Raw genomic sequence first — 22753 nt, forward strand, 5'->3', positions numbered from 1 at the left:
CTGACTTTTACAATCAAGGGAATAGTATTCATGACAAACAAATTCCTCCCAATGGAAACGAATGGCCCCCCACACTAGAACACCATGTTCTCTTCATTGTTTTCGTCCCTTCTTACACAGTAGAGTGACAGACCAGAACCTACCAGGAAGTGCTCAGGAAACGTGCCACATCCCCTAGCTCTTGACTCCTTCCCTGAGGAGATGAGAGATGTGGTTAGCTTTGGCCAAAGCTGTGGAGAGACCAGCTCCTCGCTCGGCCTGCATTTGTGTGAGCTACACTCCTCCCTCCTATGACCCCAGACAGACCGTCACAGGTCTGTGACCTTTCACAAGGGGTCACCTCTGGGACTCCACTTCCAGTAACGAGAAGCATATGCCCACCCAGGGTCTGCCCAAGTGCCAGAAGATACAGTGAATGCAGCCTGAACCAGGTTCTGGCACGTGCCCAATGAGAGGTGCCCAATGCCTGGGGCGGCTACTGCAGGCGTGTCTGCAGGAAGGATGACGCAGAGGCACAGCCTGGCAGACACTTGATGATCCATCTCCCTGTCCACAGCAATGGGTGCAAGACCTCAGTTCTGAGTGTGCAGTGCTGACCAACTTGGGGTGCCGGCTCACATGAACATACCTCAAAAGAACTGAGATAAAAATCTAGACTAGCTAAATGGATGGAGCTGAAGAATATCATGCCACGCAAAATAAGCCAATCCCCAAAAACCAAAGGGTAAATGTTTTCTCTAATATGCACATACTAATTCACAATGAGGTGTGGGGGGCACTAGGGAAGAATGGAGTTACCTTAGATTAGGTAGAGGGGAGTGAGGGGAGGGGAGGGAAAGGATTGGGAGGACAGAACAGAACAGACATGACTTTATGTGTATGCATGGCTGCATGACCATGTGATTCTATAACACGTACAAACAGAAAAATGAGAAATTATTTCCCATCTACATATGGTATATCGAAACTCATAAATGCATTCCACTGCTATGTGTAACTAATTAAAACAAATTTTAAAATGGGGAAAAAAAAAAAAAAAAAAAAAGCTAGACCAGCTACACAAAGACTAATGTAGCAACCAGGAAGACTAGACATGCAGAAGGGGTCGCTGACCAGCCCTCCCGGGCAGCTCTGCAAGAGGCCACCACAACCCAAAGCTGCTGGGTGAGCAGTGGAGGAGAGTAAAGCACAGCAGAAGCAACATTCCGGGTGTCCCCCTGGGTGCCGGTGAACCGAGGCTCACCATGCTGAGCAAGCCTGCTCCACTGAGCCATGCCCTGCCCGGGAAGGCTTCCCAAGAGCAACATACCTTTCCTAGAAACCTGCTGCAAGTTCAAGGCCTTTTTCCTCCTTTCTTCTAATTCTACTTGTAGTTTTATTTCTACAACCTAAATACAAAGAAGTCAATAGCCAGTTATTAAGGACCTAAGTTACAGAAGTTCTGTATATAATACATTAAAACTTATACACATAAATAAATAAAAGTAATTGTCCAGCCTCACTTCACACCACTTGGTAAAACATCCAGTTTGATGCTTTTCCACTTGGTTTGTGTCTAGCTCTACCCTGCCCAATGTCTACATCCTAGGAGAGAGGATGCGTGCTGGCACCTCCCCTGGGCACAACTTGCCTGTCCGATGTTTGACCAGAAGTGCTCAATCTCCCGGGCAGCGGAGGCAGCAATGCGCCTCAGCCTGTCCTGCTCCTCTTTCTTCCCTCGCTGCTCCCGAAGCTTCTGTTCCTCGTGGTGGCGAGCCACAGTCCTGACGAGCTGGCAAACAAAGGTTCAGAGTTTAACTTCTGCCCCAGGTCATGCTAGAACAAAGGAATATCTACATTTTAAAGAAACTCTTCTGCCAAGATGCATCTATACATTCAGAGTTCAGCAGGAGACACTGGTACAAGCAAAACCCACCACAGACTTTCTGCCTGGCTTCCCTAGAAAGTGCTGTTCTACACAACACAATGATGTCCTCCTGCGCAGGATACACTGCGTTGCAGCCCCTTTCCTGCTGCACAAGGCCGATGCCTTCCCTTCACCACACACAAACCAGAATCACACTTTTCTTTCTCTGTGATTTTGGTACGGGGGACTGAACCCAGGGGCACTTAACCACTGAGCCACGTCCCCAGCCCTTTTTACTTTATATTTTGAGACAGGGTCTCATAAGTCACTGAAGCTGGCCTGGGGCTTGCCACCTTGCCTCGACCCCTCGGTGCTGGGACCATAGGCGTGGCCGCTGCTGACGGGCTGCAAGCACCTCCTGGCAAGAGTGCGCAGGGTCACGGCTGCTGTGCTGCATGGTCCAGCTGTACTCCAGCAGCTGCTGCCCTGCCAGCTGCACCCCCAGGGGCAGTGAGGGGAAGCGAGGGGTGCACACCCAAGACACCAACATCCACATGCTGTCCAGCCAATGCTCACCCCAACGCCTACATGTCCAGTCCCCCACCCTGTCCATGCCAGTGTCCACCTGTGCAGGACCATTTTCCACAATTTATAGGACATCTGGGATTTTTCTGAAACACCCATGGATCACACTTGAGGCCTTTTATTCTCAGAGCCCCACTGTCCCCTCTGGTAACAGCCCTGCCCTTCCTAACCCAGAGGGGATGTGTACAGAGCAGGGGGCAAAGATCAAGCTCAGACCTCAGCAGGGGAGGGTAAAAGTGCCATGCCCAGCCTGAAGAGTGGTCCATGACACAGCAGGACAGCAGGCCCCAACTGCTCACACAGTGAGGATGGCCCATGTGTCCCAGATACCAGTCACCTGCTCCACTTTTCTACAGCCAGCAGCCACACCTCCAGAGTCTCCCAAGAACTGACAGGCGGCCATGCAAACCAGGGGTGTTAAAAGGCCAGGCAGCGATACATAGGGTAGGGTGGGCAGGTCAGGGTACACCTGGCCACCCATTGACCAAGGCCTGCTGCTCCAGGCTGTCAGCACCTCGGCTCCCTGATCAACCCTGGACACCTGCAGAATTTGGGGTGCTGGAGGCAGACTAATTCCAACCACTAGGCAAAACCAGAAAAGGCACCCAAGCTCTACACCAGAACTGCAGCAAAGGACACGCCTGTTCTGATAGGCCCTTCAAGGCAGAGGAGGCCATCTCAGTTACCTTGCTGCAAGAGCAAAATGTTCTCCTATGCAGGACCAGCAGGAGCCTTCAGGGAATTGGCCTAAGGCGGCCCACTGACTACAGCCACCCCAGTGGACCCACCTTCCTAGCAGCAGCCAACTTCCACCTCCGCTCCTGGGCAAAGTCCGTGGCCATCCACTGCACCTCCTCCAGCAGGTAGTCCCAGTGCGACTTGGGACGTGGGGCCTCCTGCAGTTTTGGCAGTCGTCTTAGGGACCACAAGCCTTCCTTCCTCAGATCTGCTACGCGCTGATGGATGTGGTTTTCCTGTAAGGGATGCAGTACAGGGGAGGTAAGAGGTGGGCATGTAACTACTAAGTGTTTTCCATTAACTCAGACCCCAAATACTTGAGAAGACCCTACTATGTGAATGGCTCAGATACTGAAGGGAAAGAGACCTCCAGGAGGCTAGAGTCTAAGACGAGCCTTGGACACAGGTCAAAATGGCTCCAGGCAAGCACAGAGAAATGGCAAAACTGGGGCAGCATCCCACCATCTCTACACAGCACCAGAGCCTAGGCAGAGCTGTGGCCCAGGGCTGGAGTGTCTGCTGCACCAGACCTGCATTCCATCCCAGCTGCAAAAAAACAAAACAAAACAAAAAAAAAAAAGGAAAAACAAAACAAAACAAAAGAAACCTAGGAAAGACTCAATGCTCACACCAAAGCGTTAACAAGGGAAACACTGTGGCCCTTGAAACTTGCTTCAATAGTCAGGAACAGGGAGGAGCCATGGAGCAAGACTGGCCCACTGATGGCCACTGAAGCCAGAGGTAACAGGCAGTGCTAGGCTCAGGTCCCTCTGTCTGCTCCATGCACACTTCTGTTACTTCTCTAATGAGGCTAAACAGATGCACAGTCGTTCACAAGAGCAGGTACGGGGTGGGGCGGGCATTGGGGTGGAGGTGGAGGCTCACACACCACTGTGCAAGGCCCAGGTCCCATTCCCAGTACCAAAGATTTTTTTTTAAAAAGGATCAACTGCTAGGGCTTGAGTGTGACTCCAACAGGAGGGTATGTGTTCAGCATGTGTGAAGCCCCAAGCCCTGGATTCAGTCCTCAGCATAGTGGAAAGAAAGCTCAGTGCTCGGCAGTGCTGCTCGAGGACAGGCCACAGACCAGGGCCGCAGGACCTGGCCACCCCTGTCTGAGGTTGAGGCTGAGGCCCAGCACTCACACCCTCAGCCACAGCTGCCAGCCACGCAGCCAGGGGCTGTTGCCGTACCGCGGGACCCTTCATGAGCCTGCCTCCACCAGAAGTCACTCCCCTTGACTCTCACCCTGGTTTCCAATGACCACAGCCATGGGCCACTGTCACCACCACAGGCTTAGCTTTAATTACCACATCCTTAAAAATGCAAAAAGTGTGAGCCTCAAGCTACGCACAGGCAGGGCCTGATGGCCATGCTTTTGGTCCAACTGCTCTCCAGGCTGTGGCAGGAGGGTAACTAGGCCGGGAGCCAAGTCAACCTCGGCCTTAGCGCGGCAAGCGCAGGCAAAGGAGCAGGCAGGCAGGACTGCACCTCCCACTGCCTGAGCCTCTCACCAGCGTGATCTGTTCTGCCAGCTTGTCCTGGACGCTGTCCTGGGATGCGGCCGCATTCTGAGCAGGACTCTGCGGTTTGGGGGGTGCCGATGCTGCCACCCCTGGAGAGCGGGATGTGACTGGAGACAGTGCCTTGCTGCTTGCTGAGGAGGGTCTGCTCACTGGCGAGGACCGTGCAGGGGAGGGTCCCGGGACTGCACTACTCCCTGGTGCAAGCGATGAGGAAGCAGTGGGCAGAGACCGCTGACAGGGCTGGGCAGAGTCCAGGGGGGGCCTGGTCGAAGCCACCGTCTAGCAGGCAGAAGACAAGCAAAGCAGGGTCAAGACAAGGCTTCAGGACTCCACAGAATTCATGCCAGAGCCCAGACCAGGAGAGGCCAGCACGTAGCCCGTCACAAGCCAGAGTTCTGCCAGGCAGGGGCACCCTGGAGCACGGCCACCAGGGGACCTGAAGAGCTCCCCTCTTGAGCTGCCCCAAGCACCCTACACAGCCTTCTAGCTGTGGCAAGAGGGTCACTAGGCCGGAAGCCAGGTCAGCCTCGGCCTCAACATGGAGCAGGCAGGCAGGCAGGACTACACCTCCCACTGCCCAAGCCTCTCATCAGTGTGATCTGTTCTGCCAGCTTGTCCTGCACGCAGAAAGCTCCCGGAGCTTTCTGCTCTTGTTTTCTTTTGCCTTTTCCAGCTCTCTCGCCTTCAGATTTTAAGTCATTACGTTTTACAACTGTTGATTGTGCCGGCGTTTTCCTCCCCATACCTCACACTGTCTTCCTCTGAGGAGCAAACCCCGACTCCACTCACAACTCTGGCAGAACTCTGCTGTGTTGCCCAGAGGCCACCTCGACCCCCACAGGAGCCCTGCCAAGGGGGAGGCGCCCAAGAGGAGGACCACAGGTAAGTGAACAGAAGGCCTCACAGTCAGAACCAGAGAGGGGACAGCTCTCCAGAGCAAGTACTGGCCCTTGAGACATGGACCTAGATGATTCTCCTGCTCTGGGCAGGAAGTCACAGCTTTATTGCATACTTTGGGGAACAGAGCTTCACTGGGACACAGCCCATCAGTGTGCCCTCAAGCTGTCTGTGCTGCTCTGCACTTCAGCAGCAGAGCTGAGTGACTGGCCAGCAAAGCCAAGACACTGCACAGCTGTCCCTTTAAAGATAAGCTGACAGCCCATCCACGGATAGTGGGTTTTTGCAGACCCTAGAGCTTCCACACAGGCAGGGAGATCACCCAAAGAAAGTCATGTGCTGCTCCAAGCTACGGTGTGTTTCCAAGAGAGAAGGAATTGTTTCCATGAAAACCTCAAGGAAGCACTGGCCTGGGGGAGCTCAGCTGTGCTGGGAAGGTCCACACGGCTGTCCCTGCCACAGCCCCTGCAGCCCAGCCACTCCACCCCTCCACCAATGAAACAAGGCAGACAAGACTGCTTCATAGGCTGCAGGGCGGAGAAAACAAAATCATGCCATTGCCATCCCTATCACAGGGCCTGCCACCTCGCCTCAAAGGGACAAGCAAGTGGTCACTGTCACTCAGTGCTGCTTCCATTCTATTATCATGTCCTAAAGATAATGGCATAGCCCATGAAGAACTGGAGCTCCAAGTCCGCTGGGCAACACCCTGGTAGTGAGGACGGCAGAGGAGAGGGAGTTCTTTGTCAGCAGGCTCTCCCACGCCCAACACCAGCAGAGAGACAGACAAAGCTGGGCTCCCAGGCTCAAGCGCTCGCCCTAGGGACCAAAGCCAGGTTACTGAAACACCTTAAGCACAGCCCTGATAGGACTGGTCAGTGGAGGAGGAGGGGCATGTCAAGCCAGACAGGTCAGTGATGGCTACACACACTCATAGAGCATGGCACCCAAAACAGGAAGAGCCACCCATGGAAGAAGCCTGGTGAACGGTCAGGGGCACAGTTTTGCCCTCAGACAGGAATTGCTCAAGCCATATAACATGGGGCTAGCTCCCAAATCTCCAAGATTGGCCAAATTGGTCACCATCTGAGAGTCAGAAGGCATATCAAGTAGGACATGGACACATACCCTTGGCGTCAACAGGTGGAAGTTTCCTGTACTGAGGGCACCAGCACCATAGCTTTACGTTCCTTTAACAATGATTACTATTGCAGAGCCAAATAAAACCATGTTGCAACTACTGAATTAACCAGCTATTACAAGAGGGACAGTAAAACTACTATCAAAAACTGCACTGGGGCTGGGACTGTAGCTTAGTGGTAAAGTGCTTGCCTCAAATGTGTGAGGCACTGGGTTCAATCCTCAGCACCACATAAAAATAAATAAATATACTGTATGTTCATCTACAACTAAATAAATATTAAAAAAAAAACTGCACAAATTCGGGCTGGGGTTGTGGCTCAGCGGTAGAGTGCTTGCCTAGCGCGTGTGAGGCCCTGGGTTCAATCCATAGCACCACATAAAAATAAGTAAATAAAGCAAAGGTATTGGGTCTAAAGTCAATGCTACAAACTAGTTCTTTCCTTCCACATTTAACAAAACTACAGATGTCCACACAGTACCTGCGGCTGGGATGGAAGCTGAGCAGTCTGCATCTGTGCCTTCCCAGGCATCGGAACGTGGAGCGCTGGCTGGGAGGGCTGTGGAGGAGGAGCCGGGGGCTGGCTGGGCTGGGGGACAGGAACAGAGACACCAAGCTGCTGAGTCTTGGGCTGGACCTGGGGCTGTGTCTGGGCCTCCAGAACCTGCGGCTGCTGTGAGAACTGTAGCGTGGAGGGGAGGGCAGAGGCAGGGACACTGGCTGGGGGCAGCCTTGTGGGCAGCTGTGGTGGCGGGGTGTGCAAGCTGGCAGCATTCTGCACAGGAGGCCCTGTGGAGGGGTCGTACTGCTGCTGGCTCTGCTTCTGTCCAGTGAGCTGGGCAGCCTGCGGGGTGGGAGGCATCCCTCCTGCAAAAAAGAAAAGACACCACAGAACTGACCTCAGGGCCTGTGGCTCCCACCAGCAAGTCACAAGGGAGTGCGCCCATGGCCCGAGGCTCATTTGAAATCACCACACAAATGGGAGTCAGTGTTCCAGCAGGTATAACACCAGGACGCTCTCACACAGAAAGAAAGAAGGATGCTCCATCTCTGCAAATCAGCAGCAGCCACTGAGCTCAGAGAGCCACAGGCACCCTGCTACACAGCCGCCAGGGCAAGCAGGAATGAGCACGGAGAACCACAGGCACAGTGAGAGGTATGGCCCCCAGTAGGGCCAAGTACGGGTCTCCAGGGCTTTGCACACCGCAGGGGAAGGCGCTCTGACACTCGCAGACTCAGACCCTCTGCTGGACGCACTCCTCACCCGCACAGCCTCAACAGGGGTGGCCTCGAGCTGTGCATGCCCCTCAAACTAGAAGCACAGGGCCTGCGTGGCTTACCTTGCACGGTTGGCATCAGCTGCTGCAGAGGCACGCCAGCACTCACCCCTGGGGGCTGGAAGACCACCCCTGGATGGCCCACTTCAAGTCGAGGTCTCTTGGACTGCTCTAGAACGATTTTCAAGAAAGGTGCCATTTCATGTAAAAATAAAACCAGAGAAGCGGCAAGAAAAACATGTGCAAGTGTTTCACGATCTCTCCAACAGGGGGGCCTTCCCATGCCATGGGGTCAGGTTGATAAATACAGCTCATTCTCATCAAGAACTCGCCAATCAAGAGAAAACTTATGAAAAGGCAAAGGACTACCAGAGCTAGGCGGTGAGACTACCCAGGACGCACAGAGGCCCACATGGCAGGACAGTCACACTCCAACAGACAGGGAGCCGCAACATAGTGCAGAGCCACTGGCACCCAAGGAGGCTGGGCAGCCCCATTTGAGCCAGAGGAGCCCACACCCAAGAGATGAGTGGCGTGACCCAGGTGGCAACCAGAGAGAGGGCTACTGTGCGAACAGGTAGCTGGCGCCCTGCGGCCCGCAGAGGGTGGTACACTTCCAGGAGCTTTCCTTCAGGGAGCCACAGGCTCAAGACTGGCACTGAGCCCCTGCCCTGCAGGTGACAAAGAACAGCAGACACACACACACACACACACACACACACACACACACACACACACACACACGGCTAAGATGTGCCCCGGGAGGAAGGGAGCAGCCACAGTGTGCAGTGCTGCACAGCCACCCAGAGCCATAGGCGTGTGGCCTGCAGCAATAGCCAGTGGGGTCAGTCGTCTTCACAGGACATGGTGTGCACACAAGCACACCTGAAGGAGGGTCCAGAAAGACATGCGTGCAGATGATGCTTGTTTGCACAGAAGCATGTCTGTGAGAGCCCAGAGTGCCAGCCACAGGGCTCCCGCCACACCCCAAAACACCTCAATCTCCCATGGAGAAATTCACCGTGACATCTAGAATCTGAAGAAAACTTCTGTATAAAAAAATTACAACCTCTGCCAGATATAATAGTACACACCTGTAATCCCAGCAGCTCTGGAGGCTGAGGCAGAAGGATTACAAGTGCAAGACCAGCCTCAGCAATTTAGCAAGGCCCTAAATAATTCAGAGGAGACCCTGTCTCAAAATAAAAAAATAAAAGGGCTGGGAATGTGGCTCAGGGTAAGTACCCCTGGGTTCAATCCCCAGTACCCCAAAAGAAAAAGACAGCCTCAAAAAGCAGATGGCACAGCGTTCTGCCTTGTGGTGACCTGCATGAACTAGGGACACCTGACTGACTGGGCCTTCCACCCCAGGCACACTGTTACTCAACTACTTCGTTACAGTGATGAGTGACCTCCACAGCAGAGAAGCTCCCTTGAGCGAGCGAGCGCTGCGCAGTCACACTGCCTGAGCCAGGACATACCTGCGGGCGGCATCACCGGCTGCCTCTTGAATGGGTCCACCTCCATTGCGCTGCCTGCTCCAGCACCCAAGCTCCCTGCCAGGGCTTGCTGCTGAAAAATATGGGAGATGGTGAGACTCTGATCCAATGCGGCCTCTCAAGAACGAGCATGAACTAGAACTGCCACAACAACCCCAGGCACTGGCTGACGGCTTCTCAACAAGTGGGATCTACCCAGTGTCTTCAATTCACATCTGGAACATGTACCTCTGTATGGTAAGGTGTCTGACAGTCCTAACTTACCTCTGAAGAAAAAAAGGACTTGCATAAGACACACCATTCTGGTTTCAAATGGGATTTCAGATACACCTATCCATAGTCCTTGGGAAACGAGCTGGCTTTGCCTACCAGACCACACAAAGGCCAACCTGGGAAACTTGGGACCAGCTGCACTGCTGGCCCAACTCCTGTCAGACACTCGGCAGTGAGGGGGAGAGTGGGCAGTCTCCCTGCTGGAGAGCCCCAAGACCAGGCAACCACAGCTCCCTTGGACCTTCAAGGTGACATCTGCAACAGTCCACACTACTTGATGTGTGTGTTTGTGTTTACATATTCAGATATGGTGATTCTGAGGCAAGTCTGATTCCAGCCACCTATAGGTAACATTCTGAAAGGATGAAGCTATGCAGGCAGAAGCCATCAGGGGTGGCAGTAGGTGGGGGTAGAGGGGTAAAGACAGGAAGGACGCAGGCTCTGAGGCAGGGAAACCATCATAAATGACACCACGATGCATGGTGCTAACCCTCTGTGTGGCCCCAAGTTAGCCAAGACACTATGCACTCTGGGTAGCAAGGATGTGAGCCCTCAGGGGTGCTAACAGTAGGAGGCTGGGCCTTCACAGGGCACCTTCCTCTCCAATCTGCGGCCAGCCTAAAGCTGCGGGCAAGGTGGCAGAAGACAGCAACCAGACCGGCCTCCCCGTGGGCACCCTCCTGCCCCCACAGCAGACACGAAGTGGGTGCTGCTCTACAGCTGCCAGACGCCAGCCAGGCTCCAAGGGTGCCATCAGCCCCACTGCACCAGTGGGAAAGCCCTCATAGGCCATCATCCAGCAGGAGGGTCCTGCTCATGCCAAAGGCCCCGCAGCTAGAGAGAGACACTAGGGACCCCTAGAGAGCCACTGCCACCACACAGCCCACGCATGCTCATGGCACACAGCCCGCTCACACCTAGTGGGGGTGAGGGGACCAGAGCACAGGTGGGCACACGAGGAGGGAAACAGCACCTACCAGCATACTCTCTGTGGGCAGGGCTACAGGTGACTTTTAGTTTCATGTGTACATTTTTCTAAACTTCCCACAATGAATGTGTATTATTTATACAATCAAGGGTTTTTTTTTTTTTTTCTTTTCCTGCTACTGCAGATTGAACCTACTTTACCCCTAAGCCACATCCCTACCCCTTTTTAAAATTTTGAGACAAGGTCTCACTAAATTGTAGAGGGTGGCCTCGAACTTGCAATCCTCCTGCCTCAGCCACTTAAGTCACGGGGACCACAGCACCCAGCCTAAGTTACATTTTAACAAAACAAGTTGGTAAAGGGTCCTCATCCAGCTGTGGCCAGTACTTGCTAAGATCAAACACACTCCACGACATTGAGCTCCACATGAAATGTGAAACAAGGCAGAGGTGGCAGGCAGCACAGGACAGGGCCCACCCTGGCACAAAAGGATGAGTGTGGCCAGGCTTCCAGAGCAGGCCAAACCCAAAAAACAGACCCCAGGATGAAGAAGGACAGGCAGGAGGACAGAGGGCCTTGGGAGCACAACACCTCCCTTCTCTGCCTGGCCTCTGCCTAGGTCTGACTCAAGCCCAGCGGGCCGACACCACATGCAGGTGCAAGCAAAAGCCAGCGTTCGAACCTGAGTCCTCAGGTGCCACCTGCCTCAGAGGACAGAATCCGCACCTCTGTTCAGTGAAGTTAGCCAGGTATCAATGCAGAATGACTCATCTTTAGAAGAATGTAACAGAGCCCAGGGTTTCTACATGCGATTCACAATTCTCCAAAATCCAATGCAAAGTTGCTCAAAAACATAAACAAGTACGGAAACCTGAGCCACAAAACAATCCAAGGACCTCCACCCCAAGGGGACCCACAAGCTGGAATCAGCAGGCAGGAATTTAAAGTAGCTTTAGTAGGCACACCAAATATACGAAAAAAATACATTCTAACAAAGGACTAAGAAGAAAACTGGATGGAAACCCAGGAACTGACCTGGACTGCAGAGCTGAGAATACCACATCTGAAATAAAACCTCAGGATGTGCTCAGGGACAGTACAAGGGCACAGGACAGCCAGTAGGCCCAAGGCAGATCTCAAAGAAGAGAGCTGCTGGACTTCCAGGCCCACATGGGCTGAGCTGTGATCATGAGACCCTCAAGAACACCACAGCAATCCAAGGGCCACGAAAACTCTTCCCAACAAATGATGCCTAAGATTGGATAGAAATACCAAAAAGCCGGCAAAGTGGACTTCATCAAAATCAGAAAGCTCAGCCAGTGCAGTGGCCACACCAGTGATCCTAACAGCAGAGGCAGGAGGGTGGTGGGCTCCAGGCCAGCCTGGGCACCTTGGCAGGACCCCGTCCCAGAATAAAACATAAAAAGAGTTGGGGTGGGGCTGGGGATGTAGCTCAGGGGTAGAATGTAGGATCAGCATGCTCAAGGACCTGGGTCCAACCCTGAAACCACAAAAACAAACAAAGTCAGAAAGCTCTACTCGCCCAAAGGCCCTGACAGGTGGGCTGAGGACACAGGAGTACACTGCCGCTCTACTCTGTAGAGTGCCTGGGAGCTCTTTGGCAGGCCCCCACACAGATTTTCAGGACGACCTTTGTCAAGCACTCTGCTGTCATGAATGTGTCACTAATAAAGAAACTATTAGTTTTAAAATAAAAACTTGATTTTTTAATAAAAACGGGAAAAGGGATACTCTGGCAGGATTTAATTCTGGGTGCTCTTTTAAGAGAGACGGCACCAAAATTGAGCATATCCACAGAGTTAATATCATTTATGGGGAGCCTTGAAACTAGGCCACAAAAAGAAGGTGAAGGAAGGAAACAGCCCACGGAAGAGACAAGCAGAACGCCTGCATTCCAAAAGGAGTGGACTGGGGCAAAGAAGGTAAATACAAGCAGTCTCTGGCAGTTCCTGGGAGCCAAATTTCTACCCAATCAAACAAATAAATAATTTAAAAAATAGGTGGTACACTGATTAGACTGTGTCCTTTGCAAGTCTGGTGCTCCGTCGCTGCACAAAATGGGCTCTCCAGCTCCTGAAGCGGGTGCACTTGCATGCCCAGGACCAGACACCCAGCCCAGTGCTTACCCGGATGTGAGCAACACATAGCAGAAGCACCCTCTGCGCCTTCCTTTCAAACATGCATTAAAACAAAACCAGACATCACCGACTAGACCTGAAAACTCTTCACTGTGCACACAAAAATAGGCACATATCTGTAAGGTGACACAGAAGGCAGTCATTGGGCTCCAGCCCCAGAGTCACAGCCGGTCCCCACCTTCCTCACCACTAAGGTCACAGAAGCACACCCCATCAAGACAGCCTCACACTGAGTGTGTGTGTGCGGCACCACGCCTGCAGGACAGTGCAACACACACCACTCCACACACCAGTCTGCAGGCTTTCCATCAGCAGAGCCCAGCACAGAGTCCGGCTGCAAACAGCAGCTCCTCTGAAACTACATCCACATCATCCTCAAATGCTCCGCAAGCGCCCAATGCCCAGCAGTGCTTAGGCCAAGCACAAGGGCACGAGGGCACCCCACAGAGACTTGTGATGCTCTAGACTCACAATGCTCCTCCTAAGACCTCTGGACAGACAGAACTCAAAAATCAGAGAAATAGCTCAGTGGACGGCAGGTCCTCAAAGCAATGGCACATCAGCAGCCACCAAAGCACTGCCACCAGGGAACACAACACAGGTGCAGGGAAGGCGAGGCTAAGCGGCCATGTGAGGTGGGGGGCTGCAGCGACTGCTCCTGCCTGCCACAGGCAGATGACGGACAGGCACTGTCTGCACAGTTGCTGCCCTTCATGCACATACCCACCTGTGTTCTGCCCGCACACCACCTCTGCACACAGCACTACCTGGAACCTTCCCGACACAGGCACTGGAGTCTGTCCTAGAGGCTCACCAGTCAGTATACCTCAGTGCAGCTGTGAATGACAGACCCAGACTGAGGTCTCTCCCCAAGGACAGGAACACAGCTCTCCACCCCAGCTCTCCTCTAGGCCTCAGATCCACTGGCATTTGAGATCCTCCAGAATCTACAATCAAAATGGAGACTCCTGGGTTTCTCTTTTGGTCTCTTAAATAATTTTTATCATGAAGTATATCATAAAATATGTGTGATTTTAAGAGCACAGTAAAACTGATCATACTATTTAAACAGGGGAATCATTTCACCAGACAATCCACTTTTCTGTACATCTGAAATCTCTCATCATACATTTCTGAGAGGGAAAGTGGGAAAACACCTGACATACAATTTTAAAGAGCAATAAGGTAATCCCCATGTATTTATCACCTGGCTTAGGAAATAAAATACCACTTGTGTCTAAAAGCTCCACACCCCTGCTTCCTGCCAAGGTACTCGTCATCACAGTAGGTGACAAGCTTCTCCCCACAGAACCTTTGCACATTGTCAGTGGAAATGTAAAGTAATGCCGCCATCACAGAAAACATGGCAGTTCCTGGAAAACCAACGCAGAGTGACCAATGACCAAACTACCCTCCTGCAGAGGAACTAAGGGAACTAAGCACAGTGTGGCCCCTGGGGACCGGCACCAGAGAGGCTCAGGCAACAGGATCTCCTGAGCTGGGAGTTCAGGGCCAGCCTGTGCAACAGGGGAGACCTGCCTCAAAGTGAATCAAGGAACAGGTTCTGGAGACTCATGAGCAGCAATGGACAGCACTGCACCGCACGCCTCGACTGCTAAGGGGCAAGTGGCCTCACACATGACTGAGGCAAGGAGTGCACTGACTGGGCCACACCTGTGCACATCACCATCTCTGACACGCTACACACAACGATCCTGTCTGTGACCCCTCAAGAACACCTGCTTACAGCGTCTCAGCTGACAGCTGGCCTCTGGCAGCATGGGCAGTGCTCACCACTGCATCTCACCTGCGACACTCTGCGGTGGGCCCCTACCAAGCCCCTTGCCTTCACTGCTCACTCGTCACACCCCTCCACAGAGACATACACAGTCACCATCCACTCTCCTGCCAGGGGACCTTCCAGCTATTCAATTCAGGTCACTCACAAGCCATGCTGCTGGGAACGCCCCTGCCCATGTTGTGTGGAAGAACACAGAAGTACCTCCAGAGCAGGCTTCCACGTCAAAAAGGGCATGCCCATTGCCCTCCCCTCCCAGGGGAGGCAGTGTTCCCAAATGCCTAGCCCAAGTACCCTCCATTAGAACCCAGGGGGACTCCCACAGAGCCCCAGCAACACTTCCCCCCCAAAGCTCTGGCAAGTGGGTCAGTGCCTGGAGCGTCAGCCTGCATGGCCAGCTCTGACTTCCACATACCATGCTCCCACGCAGCACTCACCAATGTCAGCTACGAGAGCACTGACCCCAATGTTCCTCCAAGCATTAGCAAGAAAGATGCCCACTTACAACCCTTCTGACAATCTCTAATGTATCTTCAAACTCATTATAGCAGGTGCATAAACAGCAGAATCAAATTAATTATTCTCCATAAAAAGGAATGAGACTACTTGAGAAGGGCTGACTCCAGGGCTGTACAAGGGACATACATGATGACTCTTAGCATTTTGAGCCACAGTGAGAGGGACATGTCACAGGATACTGGAGCTGGCTTGAAAGGGCTCCAACAGGTCAAGTACAGATAAGTCGAGCATCTGAGGAATCTGGAAGGGCTGGGCAGCAGGTGCCTGCAAGGAGCACAAAAATGGACATCGTGACCAGGCACATGACAGCACCTATAGCCCCAACTACTTGGGGGCAGAGGGGGAAGGATTATGAGTTCAAGCCCAAGTGAGACCCATCTCAAATAAAAAAAATAAAAATCTACAGGCAGGGGGTGTAGCTCAGAGGCAAAGCACCTGCCTAGCAAGCACCACCAGGAAAAAAGAAATATTTTAAATTAAAAAAAGGAGAGTATGGTAATGGTCAGGTGGGTTCCCGCACGTGTGCACAGCAAACCCAGCCAACACCAGCACCAAGATCCACAGGCTCCCTGTTCTGGAAGCGCACCTCGGTATGCGATGTGCCATTTTTACAGACTAAAGATGACATTCACAAACCATGTCATCAATACATAAATAGCACCTGACAGACTTCAACACGCACAGGAACAAAGGGAATTCCCTTCGCCCGATAAGGACATCAACAAACCCACAGCTCAGCTCCCACTTGCTCATGAAGCAGGACAGGACCAGCCAGAGCACCACACACCACTCCCACCTGGCCCCAGGCTGGAGCCTACTGACCAGGACAGTGAGGATGAGAAGTGGAATGCACACAGGTCAGAAAGGAAAGCCAGTCTGACTCCATGCAGACAGCTCTCTATGCAGAAAACCCCACAGACCCTCAATTCAAAGAGCCCTTTCTAAAATTAATGGATGAGTTTAACAAGATTGCAAAATACAGACTCAAATAATCAACTGTATTTCTATATACCTGCAACGAACAGAGGGAATTGTGTTCTAAGTACTACTTATAAGACCGCCAAAAAAACTGATAAGTAAAGACCTAGCAAGACGTACACACAAGAGCAGCATGCTAACAGTTGTAAGAGGGCAGAAACCAAACTGTGAGTGATCGCAGTGATCTGCCACACTCAGGGACAGAAGACTCAGCACTGCAGGCACTTCTCCCTAGCAGGCCAGAGCCACCACACCAACACACAGCAGAATGTCCCAAAGCCAGTAGGCCAATCCAGAAGGTCACATGGAGAGGCAAAGCAACAAGAACTACCAACACCATTCTGAAAAGCTGGAAAACACATGCCACCTGGCCCACAGGAAGCCACGGAAACCAGGATGGCTGCCACTGCCAGCAAACCATGGCCAGCACACGGGACCACGTGGGCTCTGGGCAGTCACGAAAGCCACCAGGACCAACAAGGGTCATCTTCTCAAGATGCGGTGTGGGCACAACACTGTGAATCTCTGTCCACGTCTGTCATGCTACAGAGACCATAGAACTGGGGGAGGGGTCACACCTGTGAACCCAGCAGCTCAGGAGGCTGAGGCAGAAGAACTGCAAGTTCAAGGCCAGCCTCAATTTTGTGAGGCCCTGTCTCAAAATAAAAAATAAAAAGGGCTAAGGATGGGGCTGAGGTGGTGGCTCAGTGGTAGAGCTCACCTGGCATGCATGAGGCACTGGGTTCGATTCTCAGCACCACATAAAAATAAAGATATTGTGTCCACCTAAAAACTAAAATAAATAGTAAAAAAAATAGGCTAACTAAGGATGTGGCTCAGTGGTTAAGCATCCCTGGGTTCAATCCCAAAAAAAGAAAAGAAAGAAAGAAAAAGGATGAAATTGATCAGAGGCCTAAATTACTAAAAACATAACCCTCTCCCCAAAAAGAAGAGAAAATCCTTGTGATCTTAAACTGAGCATAGAGTTCTTAGATATAATATCAGAAGCATAAGCAGTTTTTTTTTTAAAATAATTACTTGCATCTCATTGGAATTTTCTGTTTTTTTTTTTTTTTGTTGTTGTTGTTGTTGTTGTTACCAGGGATTGAACCCAGGGACACCACATCCCCAGCCATTCATTTATGTTGACTTATTTATTTTCATTCACTTAATTATTTAGAGACTGGGTCTTGCTAACTTGCTTAGGGCCTCACTAAGTTGCTAAGGCTGGCCTTGAACTTGTGATCCTCCTGCCTCAGCCTCCTGAGCTGCTGAGATTACAGGCGTGGCCCTTGTGCCCTGCATGTACTACATCAGAATTTAAGATATTTGTTCTGCAAAAGATACTGTTGAGAAAAAGGTAAACCACAGGACTGAAAAAAATTTGCAAATCTATGTCTAACAAAAAATTTAACATTTATATTATGTAAAGAACTTTCAAACACAACAATAAAACAGTTCAATGAAAACATCTGTAAGCTGTGAATAGACACTTCACCAAAGAAAACCCATGACCAGCAAGAGACACAGGAAAAGATGCCTAAACCAACAACCCTAGATGTACTGGAAAGTCACTGCAGACCTGTCAGTGTGATCAACACTCTGAAAAGTCCAAGCACCCTGGAGGAATTGGATGGTGACCCTGCACCCTATGCTGGGAACACAAGATAGCACAGGCCCTCTGGAAAGGCTGGCAGTTCCCCGTGAGGCTAGATGTACACTTAACACACAGCCTGACTGCAATGTTCCCTCAGGTAAAGAGAAGTCCACGCTCACATTAACACTGTGCGCACGCCACAGCTTTGCTCACAAACTCCTGACACCTGCAGTCCCAGGGACCCGGGAGGCTGAAGCAGGAGGATGCAGGCGAGGCCACTCAGGCAACCTGGACATACCTTGACCTAACAAAGAATAAATACACATGTACATCCCTAAAATGGAAGCACCCTCCTGAGGTGACAGGTAAGCAAAACAGGCACGTCCATTCAAGGAGTGCCACTCAGCCACAAGGGCACAGCTGGGACCCCACAGGCACCACCACGGAGGTAGAGGACAGGGCCGGGGTGGGGAGGGGCCTGGCCATGGAAGTCCTGGGAACTACCTGGTCCTTGACTGTGGTGCAGAATAGCCCACTCCATGGATTTGTCAAGACTCACAGAATAAGGCCAAAAAAGTGAGTTTCACTGAATATAAGTAGAGTGAATTTAGATAGATGGAAACAAATACCCATGGGACTGATGAAAATAAGCACCCACGTGTAAAAGGACATAAAAATGGTAGAAAGAGGAGCTCCTGGTTACAGGGTCCTTCAACCGCTGCACACAGAGCGCCCACTGGGATCATCAAGGCAGTGACGAAGGCAGACACAGCAGTGACAGGGAGGGACACAGCCCACTGGGACCGTCACGGCAGTGACTGAGGCAGACACAGCAGCGACAAGGAGGGAGTGGAGTCTCGGCACTTGCGCATTCTCAGGGCATCTTTCCTGCTCCTCACTCTTTACACAGAGAAAAACAGAGCTTCCATGGGACAGGCCTGGCCATGCCACCTCAAGCAAGCACTCAGTCAACCCCAGCCATCATGGGACGGGCTCCTCTCAAACACACCTGGCTAGAGCTTGCGTGGCATGTGGGAGGCCTGGGGTCCACCCCAGCACTCCCAAAAAAAATCAAACACACAATTGGATATGACCCAAGGAAACACTGCACAACCCTGGACCCATCACACTGCATCAAACAGGCTGGTACTCCTCAGAAATAGCAGGGCCACAAAAGACAGACCAGCCCAGACCACAAAGACCAGGACACTGCAGAGGAACACCTAGGGAGGTCTGGGTCAGGGTCAGAGGGAGCTGGAAAGGCATCTTAGGACAGGAGGCGGGACTGGGTGTGAGCTATGGATCCGTGACGTCTCCTAGCTGACCATGCGTGGTGTGGGCCAGGTGACATCCTTACCTTCCAGGTGCTGGAGCATCTGGGTAAAGGCTGTGAACCAACACCGCACACCCGTGAGAGAACAAACACTAAGCAGAGGCAGCAGGAAGCCGCCCGCCGGCTAGCTGAGGGAGAATCAGGAGTTTTCTGTACGTTTAGTGCAACTTTCACGTGTACCTGAGATTCTTTCAAAAGCAAGAACAACAAATAACAAAAAGCATCACCAAGAACGGAACTGCTTCAGGACCCACAAATGATTCCAAAAGCACTAGAACCTGGCATGTTGAACTCCTGGCACGGACTTGATTCCACCCAGAAGCTCGCAGTCTCCACAATCTCGGTGACTTCACCTCAACATCCCTCTAGCTAAGGGGAACACCAGCATTATCATTTGCTTAAGATGTTTTCTTTTTCTGTTTTGCAACATTCTCAAAATACAGGTAAAAGACACAAGAAAGGACGAACATTGAAAACACAGCACACAGGGGTCCTGGGCACACACACAGGACTGAAAGTGGACATGCAGACTAAGGGCCACCACCACGCTGCAGTGCATGGGAGCAGCGCAGCGAGGCCTGGGCTGGCATAGGCTCATGCAACTTGATCTACAGCTGTGTATGTGGGAAGGCGTTTTGACTTTTAAAAAATAAGGAATGGGCTCTGGAAAAAAAAATGCCAAAGAGCAAATAGTAAATTGAAGTTAAAATATCTGGATGAAGGAGACGTTTGGGATGAGACTACAATTTAGAACCATCGAAAAGTACCTGAGGCGGCTGCTGCTGGGATGAAAAAGCAGCAGACACATTTGGCGGAAGCTGGGTTGCTATAGCAACAGGAGTCCCAGTCTGCCCATCCTTGCCTGTCACAACCTTTACCTGAGAGAAATATTTTGAGAAAAAAAGGCAACATAATTTTTAAGACTGCTCAGAATTTTGTTAGAATTTCATTGCTGACAGCTCACTGATTCAGGTGATTAAAATGCTTTTGCATCAAATCCTGTCAAGGACACTGAACTGAGAGACGTGCTACGTGACGCCCAGTGACCCTGATGCGCACTCAGCAGCTCCAGTCCAGATCATGGGCGCACCCTGGATTCTACAACCCCAGACTGGAGTGGGAGTGGCAACAGACTCAGGGAGGAAGTCCTGCGGCTTCTCTGGCCGTCTGCACCACAGCGCTGCTGCTGACCAGTGGTCCCGTGGCAAAGGTCCTCGGCGGCAGCAGGCTGTGGAGGGCTGACCTCTCACGTACAGTGAAGGGGACCGGCTTACAGACAACACTGGCATACAAACAGAGAACTGGACTTCACTGCCTCAAGGCAACAGAGGTGAAGCCCTCAGAATAATGTAGACCTTCTGAAAAACAAGAACGGTCCATCCCAGGAAGGACGCCAGAGAAGACACAGATGGCAGAGCCACACAGATACATCCACAGAGCCAGAGGACATGGGCAAAGAAACGAGCTTTGGCTTACCACAAGCTGGTTTCTTTGCAGAAGGGCTGGCAAAGTCCTAAGTTATTTAAACAGTATCATAAAACAAGCCCCGCAACACAGCATATACTGCACAACACGAAGGCACAAAGTACAGTGCTATAGTACCATTACCACCTGGTGCTCAGGACACACCAGCAACTTCGGGAACTTCGGTGGCTTGGGGTCTACTATGCACCCATTCTGGATGCCCAAAAAGTATATTGTCCACTAAAGATTCTACCTTAAATATTACTCAATAGGTGTTTGCAAAAGTGCATTTAAAACGTGATCTCAAAAATAAGACTATGTATGAAAGCTGAAAAAAAAATTCTTAGTAGTTTTTTGCCACAATAACTATATTTTAATCATGGAGATCTCATAAAAACATATCCAGCAATTTCTAATTATAGCTGGTGATTTAAACCGCTTGTTTAAAAGCCTTGCTGGCAGGGTTCCTGTGAGCACCATGTAAGCACAAGGCTGCAGGTGCTCAGGGTCCAGCTGCGGCAGAAACCTTCCACCACAGAAGCAGGGCGCCAGCCCAGGACCACACACTGGGTGGGAGGGGTGATGGCCTGGCTCGGCTCTGCACCTGGGACGGGCCTGCTCTCCGTGAGGAAGTAGGGTACCGTGCAGCTTCTCTCCAGGAAGGGAGTCCCACACCACTCCTCCTTCATACCCTCAAGAAACAAACTCTCCCCAAGGTCCCAGGTTCAAAGGTCACCCTTCAACTCACGGTTGCTACACTCTACCTTGCTTCATGCACGTCCCCTAGAAGACTGAACCAGTATTGCTTACCTCATCATTGATGACCTCAGACTTTCCTTCTTCCTCCTCCTCCTCCTCCTCCTCCTCCTCCTCTTCCTCAATGTCCAAATCATTCTGCCTAAGATATGCCTGTAACGGGGCATAATGCTTCTTCTTAAAAGCAAGGAAATCCATCATGTTCCCCTGGAGATGTTGTAAGAAAAACAGTTCGACCAGGCACTCTCGGAAGGCCTCCCGCAGGGCCTCCATCTCCCTGTAGTGGTAGTCCAGGCACCGCTTCCTCATCTGCGCCATCTCCGGAGAGGCCGGGGGGATCTCTTCCAGTTTCTTGGGAGCCTTCTTCACCCCTGAGCTCCCTACAGACGAGAGCGGCAGGCTGGAAAGGCCGGGGGGCATGGCAGTTCGGGAAGGGCTGGTGGGAGGTGGTGGAGATGTCATCCCAAACGCAGGAGCCCCCCCGACCCCAGGCAGCAGCAGGCCGGGAGTCCTCTCAAATCCCAGAGGCCGGCTCAGTGGCTGCCCCTGCAGCACCTGCTGCTGCTGAATCAGCTGGCCCTGGATGATACTGCTGATCTGGGGAGGTAGGCTGGCTGTGGTGATGTGGCCTGGGCTGGCCAGGGGCTGCAGGCTGGCTCCTCCAGCAGCTGCAGGGCTCTGGGGTCCCAGGTGGTGGATGGTGCCTCCTGACTGTGCGTGAGGCTGGGACAGTCTCCGCTCTCGTGCTGCAATGGGCGCTCCAGCATGCTGGAGCTGAACCTGGGCCCCCGGGGCCATCTGAGTGAGGCCTGGAGCCTCCTGAAACACAAAGTGCCCGCCACTGGACGGGCTCAAGCTGATCTGCCTCACAAGCACGCTGGCGTCCACAAAGCCTCCGGTAGGGCTACTGCTGCACATACCCAGCCCAGGCCCAGGGGCCCCTGCACGCACATTCTGCAGGGCCTGCCCAGGTCCGGTGCTGGGCTGCGTAGGGCTCTGTGTCTGCACCTGCTGGGACAGGGGGGACGCAACCTGAATGTACGAAGGAGAGCCATGCTCAAATCGCCTCTGCTGTGCACTGAACTGGAAACCTGGAGAGGTGGGACTGGGCAGCGGCAGAGGGGCTAGGGTGATCTGCTGGTTTCCTCCCACAACAGGGCCCACGCTTTGTAGGGCAATGTTCACATTCTGCCCAGCTGCAGGACTCCTGCTCATCAGCTGCTGTATCTGGTAGCCGGGGGACTGGGGGGCAGACGGGCTGGCCGACGGAGCAAAGGGTGCTGCAGGGGACGGTGGCAGATTTGGATGGGCCGACTGCTCCTCCTCACTGGCGGTGAAGGACCTGGACCTCTGCAGCTGATGTTGGACGTTCTGAGGACCACTGCCATGGTGCATTGTCACCTCCCTCTGGAGTCCAATGTACCGTCCTCCTAGAAAAG

The 22753-nt window shown here is 52.3% G+C and overlaps 1 protein-coding gene across 4 annotated transcripts in view; it reads right to left on the reverse strand.

The window, feature by feature from the left end:
* The window catches only part of Ep400 (E1A binding protein p400), a 94558-nt gene that overhangs the window by 58786 nt on the left and 13019 nt on the right, over positions 1-22753 (reverse strand). For all 4 annotated transcript variants that reach the window (XM_026409635.2, XM_026409634.2, XM_026409632.2 and 1 more), the window contains exons 2-10: positions 21369-22744; positions 9492-9579; positions 8074-8181; positions 7215-7600; positions 4684-4974; positions 3220-3405; positions 1631-1771; positions 1310-1388; positions 144-193 (exon numbers count right to left, since the gene is read on the reverse strand). In XM_026409635.2, coding sequence (XP_026265420.2) covers positions 144-193; positions 1310-1388; positions 1631-1771; positions 3220-3405; positions 4684-4974; positions 7215-7600; positions 8074-8181; positions 9492-9579; positions 21369-22709 — 2670 coding nt within the window. In that variant the 5' untranslated portion in view covers positions 22710-22744. The remainder of the gene's footprint in view (positions 1-143; positions 194-1309; positions 1389-1630; positions 1772-3219; positions 3406-4683; positions 4975-7214; positions 7601-8073; positions 8182-9491; positions 9580-21368; positions 22745-22753) is intronic.

The sequence above is a fragment of the Urocitellus parryii genome, chromosome 3, assembly GCF_045843805.1.
Source record: "Urocitellus parryii isolate mUroPar1 chromosome 3, mUroPar1.hap1, whole genome shotgun sequence".
In the NCBI taxonomy this organism is placed as follows: domain Eukaryota; kingdom Metazoa; phylum Chordata; class Mammalia; order Rodentia; family Sciuridae; genus Urocitellus; species Urocitellus parryii.